Below are 26,314 nucleotides of genomic sequence, written 5' to 3' on the forward strand. Positions count from 1 at the left end.
GTTCATAATGAGGAGTGCTTATATATATATATATATTTAGGTATATATTAACTTTGTAGATCCCCCAATCAAAGTTGGTAAGACTCGCTTGTTGAAACTATGTGAAAAGCTCTGTTCCCGAAAGACCAATCTGTCAAAATCTAAAATATCGACGACCCCCGTCTGAAAGCTGCGGTGACTGAACCACACGTTGAACCTTTTAATATTATCATCCGCCTTTTAAAATCTACCATAATTTATTTGTCAATCAGTCCTGGTGTGAGGAGCCATCACGGTTTTGTGAAGCTGTTTTCACGTCGGAGTGAATCTCTTGGCCGGCGGCGGCATCTGTTCAAATGGCGGCCGGGGTGTCGCTCTCTCTGGGCCGGACCCGGGTCACGGGTTCCAGTTGTCCGGAGTCGGACACGTCGTAGCTCGTCTTGTACTTGGCCAAGATTTTCATGAGTGGACGGAGCTTCAGCCACCACTGCTCCTTCGGGATCCTGTGGCTGGAAGGACACAATACAAACGGGTTTTTATTCTGATTGTTGAGCCTTAAATGTTTAATGTTTCTATAAAATTTTTCTGTTTTACCAAGATGTTCAATGTTAGAAACAAAACAGGTTCTCATGTTTGTAAAATATATGAAAGTGTCAAAGGTTGAGTCCGAATTCACTGATCACTGTATCGTGACTTCGCCATGTGGACTCATCTCGTTGTTTCCCACAATGCATCGGGGAAAGTATCGTACAACCGATGGTTAAGTGAAGAAAGTCACGAAACTCTTCTCTCTTACACAAAGTCGGTCTCGTCCCGGAGCTGGGACACGGGCTGAAAGACCATCGCCCTGCGACGCATCCCCAGCAGACAGGCGGTGTCCTCCGAGTTGGCAAACACTCGTCCTGCATCGAGAAACAAGCGTTAACAACCAGCGCGTGTGTGCACGGGAACAAAACCCCCGGATGAACCCAGAGAAACAGGCAACCAGAGCTCAAGTTAAACGTCCTCTTCAAAGTAAAGGGGGATGACTTCTGCTTTACCTCCTTTGTAAGAGTCCTTGAGCGTCCGTGTGATCCACTGCATCGCTTTAGCAGCAACTTTGGTGCCGAAGTTTCTATCGAATGGAGACGGAGCTCCTCCCTGTGGAAAGAAGGATATATATTATATATTTGAAATAAGGCTTCTGAAACTATTAAAACAGATAATTGTAGATGTATGTAAATAAATAAATACATGAACTAGAATTATCACACTGCAGGTTCCGCCTAAATCAGATTCGTATGATGTCACCGTGACATTTCATCAGTTCATCTTTTGAGTCCAAGTGACAACTGATCACGACTCAGCTGAAACACATCCACAGTGTTTGGACAGCTCCCTCCCAGTGCATGCTGGGAAAGACTTGAGCTCTACGCGACCCAGTAAAGGACCAGGGTTCATTAACGGATCCTCTCGGGACACAGTTGTTAGGAAAACACGGAGGTTTTCTACAGAGGCTGAGAGAGTTCAACACGCTGCAACTTAAGAAAACATGCAGATACAGAAACACGCTGCAGATTGATGGAGATGAACAAACAGAGCTGGTTCAGTGAAGCGTGTGTTTGTTGGCGTGCGTCCGACCTGCTGCATGTGACCCAGGATGTTCTTCCTGCAGTCGAACACGCCCCGACCCTCCTCCGAGTACAGCTGGTAGATGAAGTCCGTGGTGAAGTTCTCGTTGCAGTTCTCGTTCCTGAAACGACGACATGAAAAGGGGGTCAGTTCACTCAAGGTCAAACGAAAGCTGCAGACATAAGAAACTTCCTTCGTGATGACTTTTTGTTTTCAGTGCGGTGAGAGACAGAAATCAGATGAATCTCAAAACCTGGACAGATCCAAACTACCTTGTACTTCTTGAACTAACTATTTTAAATCTCTGTATCTGCCGTGCATCTTGTGATAATGAAATCACGCAGATGTGAACCTCAGCTCAGACACAATGTACAAATTATAATACTTTCGTCCTATTTCCTCCGACCTGCTGGAAAACAGCAGGATGGTGCAGTGGACAGAAATAGCCACATACCACATGACCCGAGTTAACATCTGTAAGGTCGATCTGATGTCAAACAGATTCTCAGACTCACTGGTTTCGTGCGATTAGTGAAAATTACCATCAAAATTACACATCTCAGTAGTTTTGCATCTGTTTCTTCCCTCAGTCAGAAACTCGAGGTGACGCCGGAGAAACAGCAGCAGCTGGAAAGAGCCAGTGGATCCTCACCTGATCACTAAGCCCCTCTGGATGCTCGTCTTCATCTTCTGCGTCAGATGCTCCACGTTGGCCTGGAAACACAGAGCAGAGCGTGGAACAGTGACCTCCAACCTGCAGGCTCCAGATCCAAATCACACCTTCGCCTCTCGCCTCCCCAGAAAGGAGAGACGCAGGGTGGTGTTCGGACCACCTGGGGGCGCCAACAACCCTCAAACACGACAGAAAGGTCTGACTGGGCTCCGTCTATCTCCATTCAATACATTATTATTTAAATTTCTTACTCAGATTTTAAAAAGACTTTTACTTTTTCACATAAATATGCTTTGTCGTCATGTCAGTTATTTTTGTCACGTTATTCAGATGATATCAATCTATTATGTTTAATGTTAAAATATATATTTTTTAAATTTATTTAAAAACGAATTACTAATTTAAAGAAATGCAACAAAACTTAAATGATAGAGTCAAGTTAAAGTCTGTAGTTTATAAAACGCAGTCGAGCCCCAGTTTGAACTCGTCTAACCGTCCTGATCTGATGACAGCTGTCAGTCATTCAGTGATGCAGCTCAGAGGTTATTAATAAACCAGTCTGGGCCGCCTGCCCACGCCGGAGACTGAGGTCAGGGTGAGCGTGGTGAGGAGTCAGTCGACGGAGAAGACGAGCAGAGAGAAGCTTCACAGGTTCAGAGGTTTTGACTCCGTGGCGACGAGATGCTCAAATAAAAACCTTTTAGAAAGCGACTGGTCTCTGACCTGCAGGTCCCGGATGTCAAACGGTTCCTCGTAGATGTAGACGGCGTCCGCCCCGGCAGCCAGCCCCCCCACAGTGGCCAGGTAGCCGCAGTAGCCCCCCATGGTCTCGATGATGAAAACCCGCCGCTTGGTGCCACTGGCCGACTGCTTGATGCGGTCACACGTCTGATTCCCACATGCACAGAGGTCACAGTTATAGAAGAGGCAACACAAAGAAAAACATGCAGCAGCAAACGATTTGACAGTAGAGCTGAAGCTAATGAATCACACGAGTGAGAAGAACTGAACACCCACAGGCTGCAGTTTCCCAAATGTGCAGATTTGCTGCTTCTATCTGTCTCATGTCATCACTTTGTGTGTCTGTGATGTGACAAGATGACGATCAGCTGCAGCTCTGCTTGACCAGAGGAGCGAACATGCAGCCGGTATCATGACCTGTGACTTTCCTACAAGAGGAGACCAAACATTCAGTCGTGCACAGGGTGAAGCCTTCGTCCTACAATCTGAATGAATCACATTTTAACTGAGAATCATTTTTGTTGATGCAGGATTTTGAAAGCTAAATAAAAACGTCCTTTTAAAAGTGTTCAAAGTTCTCTTCATCTTACCTGTAACATCCACATGAGGAATATTAAAGGCACCAGATGTCAAACATTTAATACTGTGACAACAAAAGCCTTTTATTACTCTCATATTTTTGTGTAGTAGTAATATGTGTTTAGAAGTGTGGTATAAACAGTTTCCAATCCAGACCTGACAAACTCACAAACTCTACGAGCCGGAGGAGACGAGCACGTTTCAAAGATCCATCAACACAACAGTATTCACAGACGAGCACATGCACATTGGAGTTCTGCATCTTTCCTTTCTTTAAATATAGAAGCGTGTGCTCACAGACTCTTTACAGAAACGGCTGTGAACACACATTGTTTGAGACGATTCATTAAAATCCAGCTCTCAAACACATTTTGCTGATTCTGTGTCATCACGTTATTTTTTCCAGTTTGTTGTTCTGCCAAACGTCTCAAGTCGTGATCCGGAGAAACGTGGCTCACTCGTTTATTTGTGATTCTATAAACACAGGAAACTTCTAGCCGCCATGTTTCACCTCTTCCACTGGACCTTACCTCCACGATGGCGTTGAGGGACGTGTCGGCGCCGATGCTGAGGTCGGTGCCGGGCACGTTGTTACTAATGGTGGCAGGCAGCATGCACATGGGGATGCACAACTCCTCGTAGTCTGCTCGGGCCTCGTTCAGCTGCAGCAGGGACTCGAGGGCCTGGTGGTGGTGGCCGCAACATTGGGTTAGACCCCCAGGGGGAGCACTACACGTCTGACACATGTGACCTTGTGTAGGAAACTGTGTGTGTGTGTGTGTGTGTCTGTGTGTGTGTGTCTCTGGCTCTCTCCGGGTGACGGGGGCTTTGGCTTCCTACAGACCGGGGGGAGATGGGGAGGGGGGGGGGGAGTGGAGGCTTCACCCTGGCTGACATGGGACAGTGTTGACGTGACGAGATAAAGATTGGGGGACGGACTCCAGACGCTCGGAGCAACGTTTCCTTTTATGTCCAATAAACGGAGGAGACGTGCTGAGGTCAGACATCGGGCCTCGTCTCGTCCAACACAATTTAAAATGTGGACGTGCACGTTGAGGAGGAGAGGGAGCGAGACAGAAGAGAGGGAGCGAGACAGAAGAGAGAGAAGAGAGGAAGAGAGACAGAAGAGACAGAAGAGAGGGAGTGAGACAGTAGAGACAGAAGAGAGGAAGAGAGACAGAAGAGACAGAAGAGAGTCAGCGAGAGTCAGCGAGACAGAAGAGACAGAAGAGACAGAAGAGAGGGAGCGAGACAGTAGAGACAGAAGAGAGTCAGCGAGACAGAAGAGAAGGAGCGAGACAGAAGAGAGTCAGCGAGATAGAAGAGAGTCAGCGAGACAGAAGAGAGTCAGCGAGACAGAAGAGACAGAAGAGAGTCAGCGAGACAGAAGAGAGTCAGCGAGACAGAAGAGAGTCAGCGAGACAGAAGAGAGTCAACGAGACAGAAGAGACAGAAGAGAGTCAGCGAGACAGAAGAGACAGAAGAGAAGGAGCGAGACTGAAGAGAGGGAGCGAGACAGAAGAGACAGACGAGTCCCTGATGTGTTGAACTGGACACTGTCCGGTTCTCTGCTGTTTACCAAACCAACACAGAAAGGGCCACATGCTAACAACATGCCACCACACGTCATGCTCCAGCACTTACCTGGGCCCTGCGCTGAGCAGCTCGCCTCCAACAACAACCAGCAACTAAGGCTTGTTCAACTTCCTGTCGTGCGTGGACGTCGTCCAGATCCTGATTGTTAGTTTCTACCGGGCTCGAATTCTGCAGAAGATTTTCACCTGAAAGCTCTGGAAACTTAATTTTGTCTTTCTTGGTCCTGATAGTCTTTCAGATGATCCTCTTTCCATATTTCCCCTTTGTGGGACTAATGAAGGATTTTCTTCTCTTATATATTAGTTAAAAGTAATAAATGAGTAATAGTTTTATTTATAACATCTTGATTTCCTGGTTTCTCAGAAGTTGAAAATGAAAATAAAACAATGATGCTACATTGCTGCTGTAGAGACACTGAACCTGGGACACTTTCTGGATTTGAGATGTTTTAACTTATGTCTCAAATACAATATTTAGTTCAATATTTCAGAAAATCCTTTTTGTAAGAATCCTGTAGTTTTACGCTGATGTTTCTTAACCTGTCAAATAAACCTTGTGATTGATCATGTGTGGATGCGAGCTGTCAATCAGCAGAACCCTGGGAGGTGTGTGTGTCTGTGTGTGTGTGAGACGTCCGACTACACACACACACAGACACACACACACTGTGATCCAGCCTCACTTACATCAGTAATGGCGTTCAGAGCCGTGTCTGAGCCAATGCTGAGGTCGGACCCGGGGATATTGTTGGACACGGTGGCGGGGACCATGACCATGGGGACACAGAACTCGTCATATTTGTCCCGAGCAGAGGACAGTTCCAGTAATCCCACGTAGGCCTGCAGCGGTGAGAGCCAGCGTCTTATTGGTTATCATTCAGGATGAGTGGCGAGACGAAAAGGGGGGGGATGAGGGAGAGGAAGGAAGGTTGAAGGAAAACTGGTGGGATGAGCTGAGTGTGATTATTATTATTATTAGTTAATAAAAACTTCTGCTTTCAAAGTATGAAGAACTTTATCTGGATGTAGAATGGAAACGGGTGTGGTCCGGGGTGGGAGGGGCCTGGACGTCTAAGTAAGGTCACACATACATGAATGTGAACGTGTGAACTTGAATTAAATATAATAATAATAATAATAATAATAATAATAATAATAATAATAATATTAAACTTTATTTAAGTGGCAGTTTTCTTAGCGATTTCACAAAGCACTTAACAACGAGGAGTAAAAGAGATGAATCTGTAAAATGTACTAAAACTAAAATATCATTAAGAGAATTGAGACGAGAACAGACGGATTGGAAGTGGGCGGGAGACTTTCACGTACGTGTGACCGTGTCCTATCGTGGTGGAGACAAAACAATACAGGGACGGACACCAGGTCGGGGAGGAGTTTAGTGGAGGGAGAAGTCAAGAGGAGAGAGCCAGGCCAATCACGATGGACAGTGAGACACAGGAAGTAGAGTCCAAGTAAAGATAAACTAACAGCTTCTACGATCTCTTTCTACTTCTTCATCTTACGTTAATTTTCACGAGTCTTTACAAACAAACCATCGTGAGGTTCGTCTTTGCAGCTTCGCCTTGAACTCACGAGGAGAAAGCCTGGAACATTTAACTGTCTCCAAATCTTATTTTCTTTTAATAAAGTCATAAATAAATGTTTTTTAAATAGGTCGAATCGGTGATTAAAGATTAAATGGACTCATTGTTGAACAAAAAGGGGAAAAGTGAAAATGAAACACTGGACAAAGAGGTGAAAATGTGACTATGATGTTTGAAAGGTACAGAAATACAATCATCATTTGCTTTGAGGAATGAAACAATATCCAGAATAAAGTATTTCACATTTCAGAATAAGTCTACGATCTTGTCATTGTTTTACTGTGAGTGACAGGAGATGTTCAGAGAGATGAATGATCGAGGAACTAAGATTAAACACGAACCTCGAATCCTCCGATGACGAGCAGGGCGTTGATGTTATGGATCCTCATCTGCTCAGCTATCTTATCCAGATGTTTTCCCGGAAGAGTCCTGGAACAGAGACGAGGGAGAAACGCTCCACATGAAGTCCGACTCCGTGGAAATGATTTGTCATATCGACGAATGTTTTTCTGTGACTGCGGCGATTTACCTTTTGGTCCCGAGCAGCGACCCCCCCTGTCCCGTCCAGCCACCGACATCGCCCCACTTGATCTCCTTGATCTGACAAAATAAAGACGTCAGGATTATTCCTCTGTTCCCAAAGTTTGACTGAAACCGTTTTAATCTAAAAACAACAGAAAACCAATCGTGTCCAAACACTCAGAGCTGACGTCAGTGTGGTAAATCCTGTGGATCCTCTGGCTGTGGAGATAATAGAGATGTTTCCAGGGTTATTCTGCTTCACCTTTATATTCACAGATGATTCTGTGACGCTGATATTCCTGCATTTCTGTCTTATTTGACATGGGTCTGAAATTCAATTTATTATGCTCTTACAAAATGAGTGTGCTCCTGTTTCTCTGATTGGCTGTTGTGGTTCTGCTCGGAGAGAATTGACTAAATCCTCGTGATTTTAAATCCTAAATATCAAACATGCTGATTCTGCCGGAGCTTTGAGATTTGACTCCTGACTCCTCACACGACCAGATCAGATTACAGAGCAGATTTCTCCTCTGGTTCTCCGGGAGGGCTGAATCAGTTTTAAAAAAGAGACATATTCAGTGGGGCTCTACAAATACAATGTTGTCTGAGTGTGGAGGCAGATGTGCATATCTGACGTCTCAATATATAAAGCCCCTGTGTGAGACGGTGTGTGGGATGAATGAGAGAAAAAGGATCCGTGTGAAGCGTCTTAATCCGGGAGCGTTGCAGGAAACTAGAGCCCCAACACGTTATCTGCTCTCTGCTCTCGTCGGCCTTATCACGGCTTCACTTCTCAATCACGTCTAATCCTGCTGCTACATGTCAGCTCGCCTCTGGGCTTCATCAATTTCATGAGCGTGTGTGTGTGTGTGTGTGTGTGTGTGTGTGTGTGTGTGTGTGTGTGTGTGTGTGTGGAGAGCATGAGTACAATGAGGAGAATCCAACATGGTGCTTGTGTGTGCAGCAGCTGTGGGAGTGGAGTAATTGGATCACAGTAAGCTAGGGCTGTTCCTCTGCGTTATCACCACTGCAGCCCAGAGAGAGGAGAGCAGCCACTTCCTGCGCCGCTGGTCACTGTGACCTCACGGAGGAACGCTGCTCGCCCCATGTGTTCACTGCTCATGGAGCCAGTTTAAAGATTTGGATCCTGCACCGGTGAAGAATGAAGGAGTCGAGTCGACTGCTGAACTTTCACTGTGTGCGTGAGCCCAGATTTCAAGATATTTACAGACGTCCTACATTTAATTTGTGGATTTGTTAAGAAAGAGTTAACTGAGTGATTCAATTATGTTTTTGGTAAATGAAGCTTTCAGAAACTGTGAAAGGTTGAAATCTAAAGTTAAGTTTTGAAGCCGTCCATAAAACATAATTTCCTATTCAAGTTTTCCTTCTTCTAAGCTGCAGCTCTGTCTGCAGAATACGTAAATGAAAATAACCAGCACTGAGATGTTTGTGTCACTTTCTCTCACTTGTCCTTTGTAGAATCCCTCGAAGCCGTCGCTGACCGAGAACATTTTGTGGCCCTCGGTGATTCCCACTCTGACGGCAGAACGCACGGCAGCGTTCATACCGGCGGCCGGTGCACCGACGTTCAGCACGGCCACGTTGAAGGAGCTCTGTGGGAGACGGAGAGCAGCGGTCACACACAAACACACACAAACACACACAACACAGTGTCTTATTCAGGGACCATGTGGGTCCACACGTTGTGAAACATCTGCACACATCTTACATCCTGTGAACACACAGTTTGTACGATGCTCGGTTTGGAGGAGACGGTGCAGCAGCAACGTTTAGAGGCAATGAAGACGAACAGGTGATTCACTGCAGGTCAGGGCTGAGCCGAGATGTTGTCAGGATGGAAAAGTTCATATCAGGGGATAGTTAATAAAGTTATCATTGAAATTATCAATTATAAAAGTCAAATCAATCTTCTTTTCGGATTTAAACAGCAGCCAGTTGACTGTGGTTTGACATTTTTCTGATTGGGCAGAAAATTAACTTTTCAAACAGCAAAGTGATTTCACAAAAACACTATCTGCATCAACAAAATGTAGATATTTTTTATATTTGATGATGTTTCTCATTATCGTTTTATGACCCAGCCCTTCTGCATTTCTCCTGGAACTTCAACATCATCTCCACTGCCTCGTAAAACCATCCACGTCTCACTGAGGAGACACTCTGTGAGCAGGACGTCAGCAGCAGCAGGCACAGATCACCTCCCATGCACGAGGCCACATGCTGCTAGGAGACGCAGTGAAGCTGCAGCTGCTTTCTCATCAGTCGCAGTTAAATGAAAACTCTCACAGACGGACCACAGCTTTCTGTCCTGTTGGACTCACACTCATCCGGAGAAACGCACCAGGAGCGGCTCGCACACTTCCAGATTTCATCTCGTGGATGAAACCGGTTTCACAGTTAGTTTCCTGAAGGTTAGTTTCCTGAAGGTTAATTGAACCGTTTCAGATTTTAATTACCATGATTACTTTGCTGACAACTTCTAACTTCCACTGTCACCAAACTGCGTGATCGTTTAAGTAAGCGATGTTTTGTCCTGACTCTCAAGACGTCTGGTGTCAACGTCTCCACGTCACATTGATTCATTTAAAGTTTAATTTAAACCTTTATGATGAAGTGTTCTATGTAATTATTCGTATTGATGATGAATAGATTATTTAAATATAAAACTGGGTGACATCAGCTCATCTTAAGAAACCCTGATATTACTGGTAACAGAGATAATTTAGGACTCTATCACCATCAATCAATATATCAACTGATAAATAGATTAAAAACTAAATTGGCAAATGATTCCTAAGATGTCGTTATCAAACCCTTACGTTAAATAAATGTAACTAAGGTTCGATATTATTAGTTTAAACTTACATATACTATAAATAAAAAGAAAACACAAATACAACTAGAAATATAAGGAAAAATCCCGCAATGTTCATTCTGCAAAATAAAAGTCTTCATATGTCTGCAAACACAAACACTGATATCGTCCGATTCCAATCTGCCACCTGATGAATCGCTCAGACAAACCTGCGTCAGGCACTAACTTCAGCAGCCAGTTCTCACAGGGTGAACGGAGCCTGTCACGCTTTGACTTGAGAATGAGCCAAGTCATTTTCAGCCGTGACATTAAACTGTAAACAGGCGATTTCAGTTTCACTGGAAGCGGATCACAACAGATCTGTCTGTGATTGTCTGTGATTGTCTGTGATTGTCTGTGACGGCGGGAGCTGGAGGGACGACTTCCCCTGCGGCTCGAACGCAGCTCGTTGCACGTCTGCACTTCTACGCCTGAGCAGAGCGAGAAGAAACGAGCGCCGAGCTCTGACCCTGACATCTTCAGTCACTGAGCGAGAACATAGACGGACTGGAGCTCTTAAACAACCCCGTAGAATATTAGTCCTGGAGGTTTCTATCATCTGCTCTATCATCTGCTCTTTGAACTACGGCTGCAGAAGCTACAGACGCTCAACTGGAGCCTGTTGAGCTGCAGCGTCATCATCACATACATCAAACTGCTCTTCGTCCTCCTCCTCCTCCTCCTCACCCTCAGGACCGACAGTCACAGAGAAACACACTCGGCGTTAGTGTCAAAGAAAGAAATAAGAGACTACAGGTCCGGAAGTACCTGAAATGCTAACGCACAAATCTCTGAGCCGCTGGTGGGAAAACACATCAGAGGAATTACATCGTTGAGAATTGACTGGTTCGATATGATCACAGTTGTTTTCTGTTCTGGGACCGTGAGGCGTTCTTACATTCGGAAGTTCAGAGTCTGCTTTCCGGTAGGAGAGGAGCCTGTAGGTTCTCAGGTTGTTTTCAAAGCTCCTGCAAAAGACAGAGAAACAGAAAGTTCATCCACTGCAGAAGAAAATCCACACTGTCGTCGTCAGAGTCAATCGATAATCAATACACACACAGTTAAACTGAGGCAGAAAGACAAGAGAACAAGAGATATTGGTTATAGATTTGTTCGTAGTTTTAAAACTGATTGAGAAACAGATACCTCCCACGCAGTCGGACCGCCTCTTCAAACTTCTTCTCATCCATGGCCTTCTGCACTTCCTGGGTCTGAAGACAAAACACCAGAGGAAATGGTGTAATTTATAAAAAGTGTGATTTCAGGGTCACATGAAAAGGTGAAGGTCTGTAGAGGAGCATTTGTATTATCAGGCCTCAGGGCTGTACACTCAACTCCACACACACACACACACACACACACAGACACACACACACACACACACACACACACACACACACACACACACAGACACACACACACACACACACACACACACACAGACACACACACACACACACACACACACACACACCCTCTTACCATCTGCACACACTCCATAAGTGGCAGTCGAACAGCCTGGTTGCCGACCAGGGACACGACGCAGGCCGGGGTGTTGGCAGACGCCTCCAGCAGCGCCAGCACGGCCTCCACGCCCATACGACTGGCCTGCAGGGGTCAAGGGGTCATTTAAAGGTCGGCTACTGGTCACACACATGATCTCAGGTAAAGATTGAGGAGTTGAGAAGCAGAACGTCTGCAGGCTCAGTGAGGAAACCTGTTCTCAGGATATTTTAGACGTCGAACAAGAAGAAGAACTTTGGAAATAACCGACAAATCCATCAAATCCATATGTTCCGTCCTCAAGTTAACACGTAAAATAAAATAAAACTTAAAATGATCAGTGCTGACGTACCAGGATCCTGTCGAAGGCGGAGGGGGTCCCACCTCTCTGCACGTGACCCAAGATGGTGACCCTGGTGTCAAACCCCAGGCAGCGGACGACCAGCTGGGGGCGTGGAGACAGAACACGGGGTGATCACCGGGAAATAAGCACTAACTGATGTAAATGCATGATCTAAACACCACAGCAGATTATTACTTCTTCTCACTTTCCAGTACAATTTAAAAAAAACTAAATTTAATCTAGAGAAAAAAACCCAGAGGGGGAAATCATGCAAAAGATCTCCTGTCATGTTACTGGGACGTGCACACAAACCAACATGTGATGGGAATGAAGATTAAACAATTTTTATGATAATTAAAAATACAAAAATCAGTGTTTTCTCCACACTGACGGAGATTCTCCATCATACTCACTTCCTTGATGTAATCAGGAGTTATAGACTTGTTGTGGCCGTCTATGGCTCCTTCAGCTACGATAATAATGTTCAGCCTTTTCTTATCAGCGCGGTTCTGCAGGGACGTAAATAAGCAGAGTTTTAATTCATAACCAAACATGACAGAAAACCCCAAAAGCTGGATCCCGTGACGGAGGAGCTGATTGTTTCAGGGACGTTTAGTTTCCTCTGTCGAACGCTGATCTCCAACCAGCTGCTCCAGGTTCCGTCCCCCCCCCCCCCCTCGGCGACGCTCACTCGTCTCTACTCACTCACGTCCTTCACAGAACCAGACAGGATGGCTCGTCCTTGTCTGTCCATGGCTCCTTCCGCGACTATGATAATATTCAACCTGGAACCTCGAGAGCGACTCTGCACGACGACAAACACTCAGCGGGTCAAACCCCCCCCCCCCGAGATCAGCCCGTTAGTGTCACAGTGCGTCAAATATACATCGTTAGTTATTCTACTTAGTTTTGAAGTCCTGTAAGAATAATGTTCTTCAAAACATCTGGCGATCTAATAACAGCATCAGCACAATGTCTTTCTGTAAATCTGTAAATTACTGTAAATTAATCTTAGAATAAGATGCCCTTCAAAGGTTGTGGGTTCGAGTCCCACCGGAGTCACGGGTTTTACAGTCAATATAACTCCTGCTTTCCATGAGACTTGAAACATGAACAAACCGTCTTCCCTGAAATGTGACTGTGTCCTGAGGTCATGTTTACAGCATCAACTCACTCGAGTCCTCTGCAGGTTCCTTCAGCTTCGAGTGCTCACTTCATATGTTCCTGTTTCAAACTGTTGATTCACTGATGTGGTTTTTAACAACTTTGTTCATTTGTTTTGATGCAGTTAATCCAGCAGCTGTGGTCCCGACATACATACATACATGTGTGTGTGTTTGTGTGTGTGTGTGTGTGTTACCTCAGACAGTTTCTGACACATGTTGTCTTCCCAGCCGTCCTCAGGTGGCATTTCAGGGATAAAGACCCAATCTGCTCCACATGCCAGGGCACTGACCAGGGCCAGGTATCTGCGCGCACACACACACACACACACACACACACACACACACACACACACACACACACACACACACACACACACACACACACACACACACACACACACACACACACACACACACACACACACACACACAGGTAAGACGAAAAGGTTACTTAAAGGACCACACACTCGTTTGTGTATATATGTTTTCATATGCGTGTGCAGTGATGTAATCTGACACAAAGACAGGTTCCTACCCGCAGTGTCTGCCCATGACCTCCAGAACAAATGTCCTCTGGTGGCTGGAAAACAACAAACCCACAGAAACAAGACACAGCACGTGTGAGTGGAAGCTCAACCTCCAACCTTCACCTCCTCTCTGAGGTTTGTAGAGACACTGAAATGTTCCCTGATTATACTCAAACATCCAGTCGCAGGAGGACAGATCTATATACGTCAGTTCCTGTGGCCATTTTACATGTACCTGTACAGTAATACTCATTCATCTCTGGTCCTTTCTTGCTCGTTCTTTTGTTCTGTCACATCTGGACTCATCTCTCTCACCTCTGAGCCGTGGTCATGATGGCGTCCACCACCTCGATGATGCGGTGCAGGGCCGAGTCGGTGCCAATGGTCATGTCGGTGCCGCAGAAGTCGTTGTCGATGGAGCCGACCATGCCGACGATGTGCAGCTCCGAGTTGGCGCGGGTCGCCTCCTGGTCGATCAGACCTGAAACACACCACAGGGGGCCACGGTGAGTCCTGTCCCCGGCTGTGTGAGCGATGCACTGACCCGTCCGGCAGCGAGACGTCACCTTTCTGCAGGAGCTCGTCCAGCAGGCTGCTCCACTCCTCCCTGAACAGGTTGGCTCCGGTCAAGCTGCCGTCCCCTCCGATCACACACAGGTTGGTGATGCTGCGCTTCACCAGGTTGTGAGCGGCCTTCAGGCGGCCCTCGTGGCTACGGAACTCTTTACAGCGGGCGCTGCCGATGACCGTGCCCCCCTGAGGACGCAACACAGCAGATATGAGTTGGCACACGGGCGGATGCTTTTAATAATCGCTCACGTTTGCAGAAGAGAAGAGGAAACACGGATGGCGTCCTGCTCACCACTTGCAGCATGCTGGAGACGCTTTCCCACGACGCCTCTTCGATGTTATCACCCCCGTCCACCATCCCCTGGTAGCCCTGAGAGGAGAAACATATCATACATGGATCATCAACATGTCTGTCTTCATGTTGAACAATTATCTGACTAACTGTTCGTCTTTTTAACTTCACACTTGGCTCGTGCAAAAGTGAACAGGCGCTCTGTAGCGGTCAGTGGGTCGGTTGAACATGTCTTCTTCCAGGTCCTCAGATAAACGAAAGCATCGGTCAACTGGGTCAAACCTCGGGGTCAAAAAGGCCACCAGGTCGTTTTGATGGTAACCACGTTTCACAGAGTCACTTCCTCTTTTGCACTTCGTCTACAGAGTAAAAGCACAACGCTCGATTTGCTGCTGTGATATTTCCCATCGAGCTGAACTACAGAGCTTTTACTTTAACAAACCTCAGAAACAGTCGACATGTGGTTCAAACTTATATATAAACCACACGTGAACAGTGATAAAGTAAATTCTGTTTCAGTTGAAAATCAATGAACTATAAAACCGTCTTTGCAGATAAACCAGGTGGGATGAACACTCTGCACCACAGACTGTTTATAGAAACCTCTGCACACAAACAATAAAAAGTGACAGAATATTGTAGAAGAGTTTGAGGACGAATCGCTAACGACGAGGGAATAACTCTGAAAATCAAATTAAATCAATCATCTAAAATATAATATAAACAGGAAAAGTACATGCTGAGCACAAGTCCTCGCCAAAATAAAGGCATCATTGGCCTCAGCTGTGGTTACTCAGAGCCTGCTGGTTATTCGAGGATGACGAGGATGAGAGTGAAGCGAAGGACGACGCCCGCCTCTGCTAATCCACTTAAATCCACACTGAGGCCACAGTGTTTCTAAACCGCTGATCAGCTCCATTCACTGGAGATGAGAAGCAAGTGAGGAATAAATTCATCCCTCTGAGTCTATCTATATCTATATCTGTATCTATATCTGATATTTGATTCTAGAATCCCGCTGGCACATTCAAAGACTCGTCCCTTCTGATTCAGCTCATTGTGTGAGAGTGAGACAGAAGCCGCAGACGTCCCCGGGGGCCTCGTCTGGAGTCGTGCGTCACGTCTCACCTCGTGGATGAAGAAGACCTTGGCCCCCACGTAGAGGCCCATTCGGACGGCCGCCCTGACGGCTGCGTTCATGCCTGAAAAAAAAGGGACAGAGAAGAGTTGGTGGTTGTCTCTGGAAACAAGCGGCCACGTCTCCGACATGATCTCCACAACGGCTGAAGGACGGAGGAAGACACACTTAGAAAGCTCAAGAGACCAGGGCCAGTGCTGACTGGTTGAAGAGGATCTACGTAAAAATGGGAGATGGATGAGTTTGAAATGGACAAAGTGTTTATTGAGGTTTCGGTGAGGGCATGAACTTGTTGTGAAACCTTTTAAAAAACCATTAAAAAAAACCTGCAATCGTACTTTCAAATTTTCCGGATCGTGAAAACAGTTGAGCTCTAAAATCAGCAGATATTACAATGTTTGATTTGTGTCTACATGACATTTAACAACATAATCCAGAAATGACAGTCGCAGATTGATCTAACCTCAGTGTGCACGTCTTTGCAGTGTGAGGACGCCGGAGTACACGGAGAACACGCAAACACGGGAAGAACAATATACACGGGACAATATATCTGCATCTGATTCCCAAATATCAGAGATCAATATCAGTCGGGTCCTTATGGAAACATTGCCTTCATCAACCAGTGTGGTTTTTGACTATGCATATTAGTTTTCTGTGACCTTTGACCTTTGGAATCGAATCAGTTCATGTTTGAGTCCCAGTAAACGTTTGTACCACATTTTTAAAACGACCCATCGAGGCCTTCTTGATAAATCGCGTTCACAAGAATGGAAACGTCTCAGTGAAGCTGAGGCGGGGTTATTATTATAATGTAAAACTACAAACTAAGAATGTGTTAAATTTCAATATCAATTATTAAAATTAGCCAAATAATATAATATCAGATTTAAATGATGATGCTTCAGGATTATTATAATGATATAAAACTACACAATTAATAAGCGTCTGAGCATCAATGCATCTGTTTGTGGACAATTCAATATCGATAATGAATTCATCATATGACATTAAATCACTTTTGAATGATGATGTTTCAGTTTATTTCCACGCACAGTTTCCTCATCACTGATACTCGCCGCTCCTCACGTAGGCATCCCACAGGAAGCCAGCGGACAGCGCCTTCAGAGTAAAAGCGCGACAGGGAAAACTGGGGAGCACGACGTTTACTGTGAAAGGCTCCATCGGAAACGGGTGTTTACTCCTCCGTCTTGACCACAGCTCTTCTCACGACTCATCCTCTGTGATGCAGGAGCCCCGTGTTTCCACTGAGATGGACATGAAGTACATAAGGTTCCACTGCTGCCACCTTCACGCTGTCACTCATAATAATCAATAATCAATAACTGACGTCATCCCACAGCTGATTCCCGAAAGCAGGAGGCCTTTGGATTTCCCGGTCATGTCCATCACAGCTGCAGCAAAGTGCACGTGAAGCTCCGGTATATCACAAACACACTGTGCATTGAGTGATCTCAGCTGCAGGATGTGGACACACGCACGCACCCGTCCTGCAGGAGGTAGCCGTGCGCGTGAGGGTGCAGCGCTGCAGGACGCACGAGGAGATAAGGAGGAGGAGGTGGTCTTCATGGTGTCGGTGCAGATTCCTCATGTATCCGATGTTTTATTTATCTTTTCTATCAAACTAATAAAGCAGCGTCCATGTTGGAAACGTGTGAGGGAGAGGGAGCGTCATCTGTTGCATAACCACCCAGCTCCATCACAATTAATAACGTGAGAGGAAATTAATATACATACATCTGATTTAGTATAGATTTGATGTATTAATTATAGATTTGATATAAATATAAACACAACAAGGAATGAACTGGTTATGAAGAGGTGTAACTTCACTCTCACAACAATCACACACTCCATTCTCGGACAGGTCATTTCTCTCCCAGTGATCGTTGTGTAGATCTGCCACGACAACAGATGGTTTCCAGGCGAGTGGTCCGATAATGGAACCCGGGGCTCGCGCATCCCTTTACCTTGAGCATCCCCCCCGCTGGTCAGCACCGCGATGGATTTCCCGGCGCCGGACAAATTCTCGAAGAATTTGCGGGTGTCCTGCCGCTTCGGTGCCGCCGCGACCGCCATCGGAGTGCGTGCGTGGAGGAAGAGGAGGAGGAGGAAGAGGAAGATGTGCTCTGGTCCTTATTATAATAATAATAATAATGAAAATGGATAAAGACGCACTGGGTGAGTGAGGAGCCGCCGGGAGTCAGAGACGGGTGGAGATATACTGGAGTAGAACCGCAGTGGTCACCGCCCCCCCCCCCCCCCCCCCCCCCCTGCACAAACGCACCCCCTTCACCAGGATCGTCTAATAACACAGATGACTCACTCCACAGCAACAAGTACCAGAGGAGGAAGAGGAGGAAGAGGTTTCTGCTAACAAACAAACACAAGGAAGTTATATCTCCCACCAACAGCGGTTAAAAGGATTTATTATGAAATAAATAATTTTAGTTGATTCACGTGTAATTATATTAAAGAACACAACACACGTCCGTCCCCCCCCCCCACCGTTTAAATTTATTGTCTGGAAATAAAAATCAGAGTGGTACATCTTTACTTTTTCAACTAATCTTGGAGGCCAGACAGCCAATGACAAGTCTGTTTTTGATTGGCAGGTTCAATCCACCAATGGGCGTCCACAACACGTACTGGGGGAAATTCCTTAGAACCAATAGCAACCGAAGCTGCGACCTGTCTGTCAGGAGGTGATAAGAGCTTTTTCTGTTTTTGTGTCACAAACAGAGACACTTTGAAAGAGCATCAACACAATTTAACACAAAGAGATTCGACTCATACGTGAAATGATGTCATTGCACAAACAAATGAATTGAACCTAAACATTTTAGATATTTAAAATAAACTGTCCTGTGTGGATTTAATCATCTCTGTGGTCCCCGAGTCATTTCTAATCTTCTATATTATTATAGTTTATACTTGTACGTGTGTAAACAAGTTATTACAGATTTATTTGGACTTGGGATCGAACCCATGACCTTTCGTAAAAGTTCATGACCTTGAGCGATTGTTTGCTGGAAGCTTTATCTCCCTGACTGTATCTGACTCTGTGAATATAAAACATGATATTTGACACATGGATATCTCAGTATTATATCTGAGTTTTTTATAGAATATTAGGATTAAACTTTAGTTGAATTCATGATGGAAAATCATGAGAATATGTTTCATTTCACAGCGTCTCAGCAAAGTGTCTCCTCCTGCTGGTGGAAAGCGAACACTGCACACACAGGCAGAACCAACATTCAGTTTTACAAGGATGAAAAATCATTAATCTCTCAGGTGGATGAGGATAAATCATCATAAAGCTAAACATGCACATGTTGATATCATCCACGTGAACGATGGAGACAATGACACAGGAAAGTTCACGTCCCAGCTGATGGAATAAAAAGACAGAGGCGGCTCCGCTCCATAAAAATAATTTATTTACAGTGGCATGAATCATAAATTAACGAGTAGCATTGGCAAAAGCAACATTAGTGGGGACAGCTTGCATAAAGTGGTGTGAACGTCTGGACTTTTGCATAATAACACACTCACTCTGAGTAAAGAACTGAACCGACAACCTCCTGAAAACTTGCAGACACTGATCTTTGAACTCAGACTCTCTCCTCACACTTTGACCTTTTGCTCTGAAATATACATTTTACTGAGAAACACCTCAAATCAAAACTGGTTCTAAAAACAGGATCCTGAGGAATCAAGCCTCGGAGAATAATCACACAAAAAAAAAGGGCGTATTAAGAATATTTTCTAAAAACATTACAGCACAGAAGAAATATTACAGATTTCACTTTTAGATTAAATTCAGATTATTGTATTTAGGACACATCTTCATTTTTACATTTGTTTGGTGCTTTTTCTGAAAATCTGTGATGCTGATATTCATCCCTCCACAAAACGGTTGTTAAAGTGAAATCTCAGAAACCACAGCAGAGCATTTTGACTTTCCTCTAAGCTGCAGTAATATTTTCTAAACAAAATGCGAACAAAGTATTGTCATAATTTCGAGTTAATTCGGTTTGTGTCGTTTCTTGGGAGAGAAGATACAAATTCCTGGTTGTGTAATTTTTACATCTACAGTTTGAAGTGGTCAAACACTCACTGAGCCGCGTGGGACACATACAACAACCACATCGCTAAGGCCTTACGCTACGTCTTTAGCATCTTCAGGTACATACATGCATTACAGTATTTTTGCAATTGATCACAAATGTTTCTATGAATCGAGAGAGAAAGAAAAATAAATAGCGTATCAGTCAAAATGAGTTTACATCGACGTGTAATGACGAGTTTGATGTTCAGGACTTTTCAATGACATTCTCGTAGAATCATTCGTTCACAGCAGATTTCAATAAATCCACGTGTGTCGTGGTTACAGTGAGTTTTACAGGCTCGTGTGAGTCAGCACCTTTTAGATTGGTTCAGTTCAAGTATCCCCACAATAAAAGATGGACGACACGACAGCTACGAAAAGTGAAGCCAAATCCTCCCGATCGCCCCCTGGTGACCCCACCTCCTCCATGTTAGCAGATGGGAAATGAACCAAACTAATAAGCCACAGTACTTAGTATGTTAAATACATTTTTCTGTTAGTTTAGCAAGTTTTAATCACGCGTCACGATTTGGCTTCATTTTTTGTACAACAGGAGGAAACATCGTCCGTCTTTATTTGCAGTCGATGGCTCAGGGGCACGAAGAGAATGTGTCGTCGTTCAAAGATCGCAGCCGACACACAACAAACCGACACACAACTTCACAACTTTTCTCCTTCAGCTTGCAATTCTAAGAGTGAGTCCTGCCAGTGCGTCGCCACCACAAAGGCTCATTTCAAATAAGAGTTTTTTTATTAGTTTCACACACACACACACACACACACACACACACGTTGTGTCGAGGCAAAGCTGCTTCGGAGGCAGAAATGATCACAGTGGAAAAAAATCTCAGTGGGCGAAGCGAACGCACAAACAACAGGATGGCGTTAAGCGGCGTTTACTCCCGGACACCATCTTAGTTCAGAGCGTTGTCATTTGCAGCGAGAGCGGTTTTGTTTGTCATAAACTGCACGAGTCTGACTTTTCACCTGACGACGAAAGAGCCGAGAAGCTGTGTCATTCCGAACCGAAGCGGCCGACCAGGAGAGAAAAAGAAATATTACGTATATTCATAAAACAATCTGCTCTTCAACCAGAAAGCTTGGAGCTGCTAATGCTAAGGTTAGCTGAGTCCCCCACTGAGGTTTAATTCAACCTGTGAAATGATTTCTCGTCTGCTGCTTTGCTTTACCACTCTGGGGAAAATGTTTTTTTTTTTTTATAAATCTAAGTATGTACACTATCTATACACATTTACCTTCATTCAAAAAGTCATTAAACAGGGATACAGCTCCCCAGTAACTACAGCAGTTGAAATATATTAATTATATTAAAATCGACATCAAAATGTACCATTCTGAGAGATTTCACTTTGAAGAAAGATATCCTTGATTTTCTTTTTCATGTCATACAAATAATCTCTAAAAATTTCCTTCAAAACTATAAATATCTTTTTTAAAATATTTTTTTTTTTTTTCAGAAACCGTCTAATTTGACGTCTTTCAGTCGGGCTCGAAAATAGAACCATAAATGTTAAAATCAAGAGGTTTTGTTTATGCTTGTCGATCGTTCACTTCTCCAGTGTCAATCTGGGACATGGTTTCAGTCACACACACACACACACACACACACACACACACACACACACACACACACACACACACACACACACACACACACACACACACACACACACACACACACACACACACACACACACACACACACACACACACACACACACACACACCTTCAGAGACTTGAGAGACCCACAGGTAAAAGTTTAGGAATACATTCATCTGATCAGAGCACATGCTAACAGCAAAACCTGTCTCTGTTTGTATTTCAGTGTTTATCATGTTTCCTTTTATTTAAAAAAAAAAAGAAATGTTTCTTAATAAATCCCAGTGTTTAGTTGACATTAACTTAAAATGAAGGAGTTAGTGAAGATAATAATGGATGCTCTGCTTTCGTTTCATCCGACTCCAGCTGGAATCCGAATTTACGGACGCGTATAAATTATCTCATAACTTAAGGAATAAATCATAAAAACCTGAATGCGCTGTGACAATTTCTGTGATTCTTCAGTTTGTGTATTTGCTGTTAGGATGGCTCAGACGGCAGCTTCCTCATAATGTCTGATTTTCTGAACGAGCCAAAGTGAAGTGGCTGCGGTTCAGAGGGTTTTTACATCATGTCATCATGTGAGCGTCCATCACGAGTGAGAGCGGGAGCAGGGTTTCCATCCCGCTCCTCGTTTCTTCACGAGCTGAAGCTGGTGTTTCGGACCCGTTGCCTCAGCAGGGGTCAGCAAAAGTTCTGTGAGAGGCAGAAAATCAAAGACAGAGAATAGATCAGGTCGTGTTTTTATTTTTAAAATCAAATAATCAGACTGATTCCATGAAAGCTTCTGTACAACCGGTAATAACACGATGTCAAGGTTATTAGAAAATATTTCCTTTTCTTACAGAATTGGCGTCATCGTCTTGCGTCAGCTCCTGACACAGCTGCTCCAAGATCAGGCTGTTGTCACTCACCTGTGCCACAAACACAAGCAGCATCAACACAACTGCTGAATGTGTTCACTTACACCCAAATACTACGGATGACAACTACATGTCAAGAGTTACATTTCCTATACGTCTATTTGTGTTAATCTGTGCTGAACTGGGCGTGAAAACAAATTTTCCCTGAAATGTACCTGATTTAACCAACAACTGTCTTTACAACATTCGATTAAAAACACAAACAAACAATGACTTTGCTGCACCGAGAAGCAGACGTTGATCAAAATGAATCCGACAGTAGACGTTGATCATCGGGGTTCTCGACATGAAGCAGCAAGAAGTAAATCTCTCACCTGCTCTGTGCTCATGGGCGTCATGGAACTCATCTGTCCTGACATCTGGCTCATGTTGCCACCGTTGCCGGCCAGGACTCCCAGGCTCATGCTGTGGTTGTTGCCGTTGTACATTCCTGCGTTGGGCTGTGTGGAGAACTGGGACTGGGACTGCTGTGGGTACACGCTGAAAGAAGACGACGTTCGATAATCTCAAAGACTGATCTGATCCCTGCTGTCGAGACGTATGTTCACATGAATCCTGAATCTGGTTCTACCTGTTGCTGGTGGAGATGTTGGCAGGCTGGGGCCACCCGTTGAGGTCTGTGCTGGGCTGGTAGCTGGGGGGTCCTCCCTGGTTCGGGCCCTGGGGTTGGGGTTGTGGTTGTGGTTGGCCCTGACTCTGCAGCAGCATGGGGCTCTGACCCTGCCCCATCCTGGGGGACAACAGGGGGCTCTGAGGGGTCGCAGCCCCACAGGAGAAGCCTGACACTGGATCCTGGTGCTGCTGCTGTTGGCTCATTCCTGGTGAATGAAGCAGATAAACGGGTCAAACGGAGATTGGACAGATTCGTTGTAGATTGTTTCCTCTCAGATCTTTAACAACGGGACAGACTTGACTTTTGCCTTATCATCCAGTCCTGCAGCTGAAAGAGCAACGAGGAACAGGAAGTAGAATCTCTACGACACTGACAGACAGACGCACGAAGTCAACAAACTTTTCTGTTTTACCAGTTCCACCACAGTTATTTTCCTGACTGGGTGAAATTAAAACAATCTCAAGACATTTGTTCATGCACCCAATCAACTTGATTTCAACAGAGATTATATTCCACCACCCAGAATCAAACACAGACCACCGCTGCCGTGCTCTCATCATATACCTGAACTGCTGAACTGGAAGGCACTGTGCTGAGCCGGCGGACTCATTACCCCGCCGTACTGCCCGCCTACATTTCCCATCATGCCCTGGCTAGTCAGATGACGGCTGGGGGAGAGAGAGGAGGAGAAGGGGCTGGAGGAGCTGGGATGAGGAGGTGGAGGAGGAGAGGGCAGGCCAGTACCGTAGCTGGAGGCCGGGTAGGGGAACTGCTGCGGGTTGCCCTGCGGGAGACGCGGGTTGGTGCCGCCGATGGGCATCGGCGTGGGCGCGGCGCCCCCGCTGGGCATGTTGAGTGGCATGTTGATGCCCTGAGTCCGCATCATCATGGCACGCTGGTGGTGCAGGTGCTGCTGCTGCTGCTGCTGCTGCTGCTGCTGCTGCTGCTGCTGCTGGCGTTGGCGCAGGGTGTTGCTGAGGTACTCGCGCTGACGCTGGGCCAGCATCTGGGCGTTGAGGGTTCCCTGCAGGAGGAAACACAGAGAGAGATGACGACGCCATTCAAAGGAACGAACACAAATCACTCCCCACTGATTTAATCCGATTATTGATTCACTACTATTGTTATTATTACTACAACTTATAAGGAAATCAAATTAGTCTAACACACTTTTCCCTTTATGAATGGTTGGAAGGGTTTACTGTATAAAACTAATACAAACTAATGCATGAATAAAGATGGACGACATGGCAGCTGCCTCCCGGTGGCGTTAGGTGGAATAGGTGGTAAACTCTGCCTCCTCCACGTTAGTAGATGGGTCAGTCTGCACGTTAAATAGTAATATGTATAATATATATATAGTTTTTTTGTCATTTTAGGTTTCAATTAGTTATTCGATTAAGTTTTCCAGCTATCATATCGAGATCGACAGCTGAGACTCGTGATTGGTCGGCCGCGTGTCTCAATAACACTTTCAAATCACAATAATCACGGCTGCACAAACTCCAGATGACATCGGTGCAAGATGGCAGCAGGATATTTTGGCTTCTTTTTTTTTTTACAACAGATGCATCGTCCATCTATATCAACAGTCTATAAGCAAACATACAACACACAGTCAATGAGTTACCATGGAAACACATCATTTACACCCACTGACCTGGTTTGGTACGTTAGACCTTAGAGGTAGATTCATGTTGGAGACTCCACTCATCTGGTTCCCCACCGGCTGACGGTTCTGCACGGGGGATGGACACAGTCTTTATTACTCTCATGTTTCATCAGTGAATCCACGTGAATTCAAAGTTGGTGGTTACGTGCCACTCAAAGCTCAGAGCCAGGTTCTGTTCACTTTATCAGCCCTCAGGGTTCCTGCAGATTTAAGACTTTTTAAAGATCTATATCAAGTACGACAGATTTGAAGGAATATCACAGCCCGAGAATCACTTCCTCATAACTGAAGACGAAGTGAAGTAGAATAATCCTGGACCACATCACCTCTCAAACTACACAGACGGAGACAGAAGCTATTTAAAGTCTTTCCCACTGACCAAACAAATATAAGACTATTTAAAGTCTGAAATTCAGGTGATTCAATTCTACACTTTTTGTTTTAGACACTTCCCCCTAAAGCACGAAGACTGTCGTGGTTTGGGTTTTGTTTAGACTGGCATTGGAATGCATTGAACATAATAAAATTCGAATGACTCATTTATGTATCTGCAGATCAGCAGCAGTTAATAAGTATTTTCCCTCCGCACTTTGACTTCACTGTTTCCAAACTGGCACCAACAGGAATGTTGAAGATTCGTGTGCAGAAGTAAGAACTCTCCACCAGGTGGCGCTCTAGACTGTAATGTATCGTAGGAACGGGCTGTTCAGAGATCAGTCACCTCTGAGGAATTATCACATTTCTACATTAATGGACAATTTGGAGCCTCAACATAAATGAACTAGTATCCAAAGACATGAACATGTGCAGAAACTGAAAAAAGTACTTGGATGCATTAACAACACGGTAACAGAACAGGAACATCGCGAGGGAAATACACAGACGTGTGTGTTAACAGCCAGGCACATAACGTACAGTCAAGAAATAATCTTTGTGAGTGCGTGTATGGTTTTGTGTGTGTTTAAGTGCACACCGCATGCATGTGTGTTGATTGTTAAGTGGAGTTGCTGATGAAGGCAGCGAGCTGAAACACGTCTGTTCCTTTTCCGGCTGCTGCTGCCGTTGAGTTTAAACTCTCTGAACCCTGTCAGCATCACTGTCCGTTCTCCAGCATCACACGTAAGAAGAACAATGTGTGTGTGCTTCATGTGGAGGCTGCTACAGAAAGAGACTCTGAATCTCAGTACGGAACAATCACACCATCTTTTTCATGGTAATGAGGTTTGGCACTTATCAAACAATCGTAAGGATCCATTATTCAATTTCTTCAAAAAAGAAAAATATCCATCCATCTATTATCTACGCCACTTATCGCCTTGGCGGTCGTGGGGGAAAGCTGGAGCCAATCCCAGCTGACGTTGGGGCGAGAGACGGGGCTGCACCCTGCAGAGATCACCAGCGAATCACAGGGGCGACACACAGAAACACGTCCGCATCACATCTCCAGGCAGCTTGGAGTCTCCAATTAACCAATTAGGTTAATTAAACCCGTGCAGAACACAGAGGACGAGCAAAGCAAGTGGTGAATTTACTCTGTGGACCAATTGCGACGATCGTTTGACGGACAGAGACGATCACTTAAACACGTAGGACACAAACCCAATGACGTCTCAGCGGACAGTCACAGAT

At 45.1% G+C, this 26,314-nt stretch overlaps 2 protein-coding genes and 1 long non-coding RNA gene across 16 annotated transcripts in view; all 3 read right to left on the reverse strand.

Annotated features, from left to right (window-relative positions):
* Window positions 1-188: 188 nt before the first annotated feature.
* Window positions 189-18,006, reverse strand: LOC117778529 (ATP-dependent 6-phosphofructokinase, platelet type-like). Of its 7 annotated transcripts, XM_034614208.1 has the most exons (23): window positions 17,713-17,991; window positions 15,712-15,785; window positions 14,584-14,661; window positions 14,288-14,477; window positions 14,037-14,202; window positions 13,730-13,774; window positions 13,389-13,497; window positions 12,442-12,537; window positions 12,038-12,130; window positions 11,665-11,790; window positions 11,329-11,393; window positions 11,081-11,150; window positions 8,774-8,920; window positions 7,312-7,382; window positions 7,124-7,211; window positions 5,866-6,018; window positions 4,114-4,266; window positions 2,987-3,151; window positions 2,243-2,304; window positions 1,600-1,711; window positions 1,020-1,119; window positions 776-881; window positions 189-488 (listed from the first exon to the last, which is right to left on the reverse strand). In XM_034614208.1, the coding sequence occupies exons 1-23, from the start codon at window positions 17,819-17,821 to the stop codon at window positions 332-334; spliced, it is 2,535 nt and encodes an 844-aa protein (XP_034470099.1). In that variant the 5' UTR covers window positions 17,822-17,991; the 3' UTR covers window positions 189-331. The 7 variants fall into 7 exon arrangements, with proteins under 7 accessions (XP_034470099.1, XP_034470092.1, XP_034470094.1 ...); XM_034614201.1 differs by lacking the exon at window positions 4,114-4,266 and having other exon boundaries at window positions 17,713-18,006; XM_034614203.1 differs by lacking the exon at window positions 5,866-6,018.
* LOC117778582 lies at window positions 10,055-11,057 on the reverse strand. Its single transcript, XR_004616813.1, has 3 exons — window positions 10,839-11,057; window positions 10,612-10,613; window positions 10,055-10,564 (listed from the first exon to the last, which is right to left on the reverse strand). It is a non-coding gene; the product is annotated as an uncharacterized LOC117778582 (long non-coding RNA).
* Window positions 18,007-21,312: 3,306 nt separating the features above from the next.
* LOC117778520 (nuclear receptor coactivator 2-like) overlaps window positions 21,313-26,314 on the reverse strand; it is a 38,469-nt gene continuing 33,467 nt past the window's right edge. For 5 of the 8 annotated variants that reach the window (XM_034614181.1, XM_034614183.1, XM_034614182.1 and 2 more), the window contains 6 exons: window positions 24,674-24,751; window positions 23,578-24,037; window positions 22,972-23,218; window positions 22,715-22,880; window positions 22,323-22,394; window positions 22,045-22,173 (listed from right to left, as the gene is read on the reverse strand). In XM_034614181.1, coding sequence (XP_034470072.1) covers window positions 22,162-22,173; window positions 22,323-22,394; window positions 22,715-22,880; window positions 22,972-23,218; window positions 23,578-24,037; window positions 24,674-24,751 — 1,035 coding nt within the window. In that variant the 3' untranslated portion in view covers window positions 22,045-22,161. Of the gene's footprint in view, window positions 22,174-22,322; window positions 22,395-22,714; window positions 22,881-22,971; window positions 23,219-23,577; window positions 24,038-24,673; window positions 24,752-26,314 lie in introns of all 8 variants that reach the window. The other 3 variants (XM_034614184.1, XM_034614186.1, XM_034614187.1) reach the window with 3 other exon arrangements.

The sequence above is a fragment of the Hippoglossus hippoglossus genome, chromosome 17 (assembly GCF_009819705.1).
Source record: "Hippoglossus hippoglossus isolate fHipHip1 chromosome 17, fHipHip1.pri, whole genome shotgun sequence".
NCBI lineage: Eukaryota > Metazoa > Chordata > Actinopteri > Pleuronectiformes > Pleuronectidae > Hippoglossus > Hippoglossus hippoglossus.

Excerpts from the sequence above, each read along its gene's own strand:
- LOC117778529 (XM_034614208.1), bottom strand. The coding sequence starts at position 17,821 with ATGGCGGTCGCGGCGGCACCGAAGCGGCAGGACACCCGCAAATTCTTC. Across the intron at positions 8,921-11,080 it reads CAGACTCTGAACTTCCGAAT|AGCTCCTTCAACGTGGCCGT; the intron begins GTAAGAACGCCT and ends CGTCTCCCACAG. Across the intron at positions 4,267-5,865 it reads CTCTGAACGCCATTACTGAT|GCCCTCGAGTCCCTGCTGCA; the intron begins GTAAGTGAGGCT and ends CACCACCACCAG.